Source organism: Apium graveolens, chromosome 8 (genome assembly GCF_009905375.1).
Source record: "Apium graveolens cultivar Ventura chromosome 8, ASM990537v1, whole genome shotgun sequence".
Classification (NCBI taxonomy): Eukaryota; Viridiplantae; Streptophyta; class Magnoliopsida; order Apiales; family Apiaceae; genus Apium; species Apium graveolens.
Genome location: NC_133654.1, coordinates 263,112,072 through 263,116,609, shown reverse-complemented (window position 1 = coordinate 263,116,609; position 4,538 = coordinate 263,112,072). Strand labels below are relative to the sequence as shown.

At 37.6% G+C, this 4,538-nt stretch overlaps 1 protein-coding gene across 1 annotated transcript; it reads right to left on the bottom strand.

Annotated features, from left to right (window-relative positions):
- Nucleotides 1-1,967: 1,967 nt before the first annotated feature.
- On the bottom strand, nt 1,968-4,249 carry LOC141680854 (uncharacterized). Its single transcript, XM_074486959.1, has 5 exons — nt 3,910-4,249; nt 2,854-3,093; nt 2,501-2,746; nt 2,291-2,401; nt 1,968-2,176 (listed from the first exon to the last, which is right to left on the bottom strand). The coding sequence occupies exons 1-5, from the start codon at nt 4,247-4,249 to the stop codon at nt 1,968-1,970; spliced, it is 1,146 nt and encodes a 381-aa protein (XP_074343060.1).
- Nucleotides 4,250-4,538: the final 289 nt, after the last annotated feature.

Genomic DNA, 4,538 nt, shown 5'->3' with positions numbered 1-4,538 from the left:
CCTCCTGTTCTTCTTAATTGCATCAGTTCCCTGGCATCTTGTCTCCAAGGCATCCCATATCTCCTTTGCAGTCTTGCAGTTGATTACCCTGTTTGACATGACATTATCAATGACACTATGCAGCAAATGCCTTACCTTTGCATCCTTGGCAATAGATGAGATATCTTCAGCTGTATACTCACTTTTCTCCTTTGGTATGACCTTTGCTGGCTGATCTGCAACCACAACAGAAAGCTTGGTTGGCTTATGTGGTCCTTCATTAATTCTGTCAAGGTATTCTGGATCTGTAGCTTCCAGAAACATAGTCATCCTCACTTTCCATATGGGATACTCAGAAGGTCTCATTATGGGAACCCTAATAGTCTCATATCGACTATGGATTTGAGTTTTTGGAGTTTCTTCAATTTTGGTGGGCTTGATTGGAGTTTGTTCTTCTTCAGACATGATTGTTTTTGGATCTTAAACTGTATATGTGTTAACAGATAGCTCTGATACCACTTGTTAGGTCACACACATTGTAGAAGGGGGTTGAATACAGTGTTTACTACAATCAAATCGAATATAAGAACTAAAGTAACAGAACACAGATTTTATTCAACACAATAAACTCTGTTACAAAGAACTGTTCTCTCTCAGTGATGAACAAATTATCACGAGAGCTGCTAGGGTTACAATGAATAATATTCTCGATTAAGATAACACTTTTAGTGTAAACCCTATGTCTGTGTTTATATACTACACGGTTACAAGATAATCTTCTAATTGATATCGAATATGATTCTGTATCCTAAAATATATCAACTAGTTATCTTTTCTTCTAAGTCTTCTATTCTTCATAGAATTCTTCTCCATGCATATCTCTTCTTGTTTTAGTCTTGATCTTCTTTCCTTTCAATCAGCCGCCTTCCTTATCTGAAAGTCTTCTTAAGTCCTGATATTATCTCCTGATAAATATCTTCTGATATCTTAAGTTCTGATAACTTAAGTTCTGATATCTTAAGTTCTGACTTCAGTATAAGTACTGATTTCCAGTTAAGTCCTGATTTGTCCTGTTAGAAAAGATCTAAAAACTAAACACAAATCACTATTAGACATGACATCACAAATATATCTAACAAACCCCAATCCTAGTTCATCTCAGCATGTATGAGCATAACAATAATCTATAAAGATATGACGCAGGTGTTCGACATCCACTCTGCACATTGGACATAATATGGGCGTATTCACTCATTTCCCCCTCAATATATTACGTACAGGTATGACATTTCTACAAATCCTCCATAGAAACACCTTCATTCTCTAAGGGACCTGTAGTTGCCAAATTCTGCCCCAACCCATACTCACCTCCAGTCTCCTGCATTGACTAAACTGTTGCTTCCAGAATTTATAGCCCGACTTAACAATGTATTTCCCAACAGATGAGTGGCACCAGACAATACGATCAGGGAACTGGTTTTTAGGGATAGGCATTTCTAGAATACATCTAGCATCACTACTTGAGAACAAGCTGTGCACCTTAATCACGTCCCAATCTTTAGTACCAGAAATAAATAAATTGCTTACCTTTAAGCCACTAACTGTTGTGAGATACTGGTCATCTACTCTGTTCCCATGTTTACCTCGAAGCCATGCATCATTACTAACATTAATCGATCTCCCATCTCCCACTACCCATCTATAGCCCTGCTTGAGCACTTCCTTAGCTTGCCAAAGATCAGACCAGACACAGGTTACACCTACTCCTCTTTTTGCCTAAATTAACTCGAGTCTGTGAAATATTTTTCTTTAAACACTCTAGCAACCAGCGAATTTGGGTTGAGTAAGAAATTCCAGCACTGTTTCCCAAGAAGCGCCAAATTGAAACCTTGCAAGTCACGAAAGGCTAGACCACCCAGTTCCTTTGTCATATTCATATTTGTCCATGAAGACCATTTTATATCCTTTTTATTATTATCTTGTGAACCCTACCAATAACTGTTCATCATCCTCTCAAGCTCAATACATAAAGATTTTGGTAACAAGAAGCAGGACATTGCATACGATGGAAGTGATTGAGCTACTATACGAAGTAACACAGTCTTGCCAGCCTTCGAGAGACTCTTTGCATCCCAGCTCTGCAGTTTGCTCCATAGTCTATCTTTTAAAAAGTAAAACGCTATTTTCTTTGATCTACCTATCAAGGACGGGAGTCCATGATATTTTCCATTGCTCATATCACTATAGAAACCCAACATATTTTGTAGTTTCTCCTATTTATCTAGTCTAACGTTAGAGCTAAAATAGATACCTAATTTCTGTAGATTTATAGCTTGCCCAGATTGTAACTCATACTTTTGAAGAATCGCCTTAACCTCCATGACCTCCTCTAGCTTTGCACTACTGAATAAAAAGCTATCATCTGTAAATTACAAGTGTGTTATTGCAGGTGCTTGTACACAAACCTTACATCCCTATATTTTACCTTCTTCCGCTGCGTTTTGTAACATACGAGACAAACCTTCTACGCAAAATAAGAACAGATAAGGTGATAAAGGGTCACTTTGACAAAGACCCCTTGAAGGGTTGATAGGACCAACTTGATTTCCGTTTAAATTGACAGAGTAAGCCACTGTTGTGACACACAACTGCATCCAGGCAATCCATTTTTCAGCAAAACCTAGCTGCTTCATTTGATGCATCAAAAAACCCCAATCTACCCTATCATAAGTTTCAGAGCAACCACCCCATCCATACCTTTCTTTTTCTGTTTCATACAGTGTAAGAGTTCAAAAGCCAGCAATACATTATCCGTTATGTTTCTCCCCAGAACAAACGCTAACTGATTATCAGTTATGATACTAGGTAGGATACTCTTTAGACGATTGGCTAACACCTTCGCTATCACCTTGTAAAGGACATTACAGAGTGCTATTGGACGAAAGTCTTTCATCTTATTTGCATTCTCCCTTTTAGAAATTAACACAACTATTGTATCATTTAGGTCCGCAGGGAACGCTAAATCTGTTAAGCATTTCTTGCAGTAAAGAAACACCTCCTTCCCGAATAAGTGCCAAAAGTGTTGATAGAATGCTGGATTTAGCCCATCTGGCCCTGCACTTTTATCAGGGTGCATTTGTTTAATTGCAATTGAAAATTCCTCAAGAGTAAAATCAGACGTGAGATTTGGATTATGTCCCTATGTTATGACAGTCTGATGCTCATCCATACTGTCCCTCGCAGCTCTCCCATCATCACTAAAGAGATTCCTGAAATAGCTTTTACCTACATCACACATCTCCTCTTATTTATTCACTACTGTTCCGTTCCCATCCTTGAGATATTCGATTTGATTCCGTTTCTTTCTACTAGAAGCACATGCATGAAAGTATTTAGTGTTTGAATTTCCAGTACAATTCCCCATTAGCCATAAATTCTTCAAAGCTCTTTTTCTCTGCAAAGTAGCACATGGTTCTGTCCTCATCTGCACAATCTTCATACAAAGCTACCATCTCCTTCTGCTTTTTGATTTTCTCTCGGAACTTGTTAAAGAAATATTTTCCCCACTTTTCCATAAATGACGATAGCTCAAGAAGCTTAAGCAAAAAATGAACTGGTTTAATCTTTTCCAGTAAGATATTACTTCCTCTTGAAAATTCTCTTCTTTTAACCAGGTATTCTCAAAGCGGAATCTAAAATGCTTTTTCGAGTGATCAACACTATAAAAATCCAACTGTATAGGATTATGATCAGAATAAACACACTGGTGCACAGATAACTTACACAACAGGAATAAACGCCACTAAGATACAGATCCAGAAGTCCAGTCTAGTCTCTCTCACACTAAATCTTATTTCCAACGGCTCTTTTCCCAGGTGTAATGGCCTCCCATTAAATCCAACTCAACCAAATTACAATCTTTTATATTACATTCAAACCCATCCAACAAAGCCTGAGGGTGATCATGCCTTCCTTTCTTATCGTTTATACTTATCATATCATTAAAATCACCTATCACCACCCAAGGAAGATCAGATTTATTAGCTAACCACTTCAATAAGTTCCATGACTCCCTTCTTCGAGCACGTTCCGGAAATCCATAAAATCCTGTCAGTCTCCATTTGGTCATATTAGCATTCATGATTTCCACGTCTATGAAATTACGATCATGGTTGGTCACACAAAGCTTGACATTGTTTTTCCATAAAAGAGCCACACCTCCACTTCTACCAACACAATCTACAACCCTATGATTATCGAACCTTAGCATAGCACACAGGGATTTTATTTGTTAGATATATTTGATAATGTCATGGCTAATGTGATTTATGTTTAGTTTTCAGATCTTACTTAAACAGGATAAATCAGTACTTACTGGAAGTCAGGACTTAAGGATATCAGTACTTAAATTATCAGGAGATAATCATCAGAAGATGGATATCAGAACTTAAGTACTGAAGGGCGTTCAGATAAGGAAGGCAGCTGGTTAAAGGAAAGAAGATCGAGACAAGCATAAGAAGAGATATGCATGGAGAAGGAATTCTATGAAGAATAGAATA

Bases quoted from the DNA above. Each gene is read 5' to 3' on its own strand.
- LOC141680854 (XM_074486959.1), bottom strand. From the start codon at position 4,249: ATGCTAAGGTTCGATAATCATAGGGTTGTAGATTGTGTTGGTAGAAGT. The intron at 2,402-2,500 runs GTTTGTCTCGTA...TGTAATTTACAG, and splicing joins GTTCTTATTTTGCGTAGAAG to ATGATAGCTTTTTATTCAGT. The intron at 2,177-2,290 runs GTATCTATTTTA...CGTCCTTGATAG, and splicing joins TATAAATCTACAGAAATTAG to GTAGATCAAAGAAAATAGCG.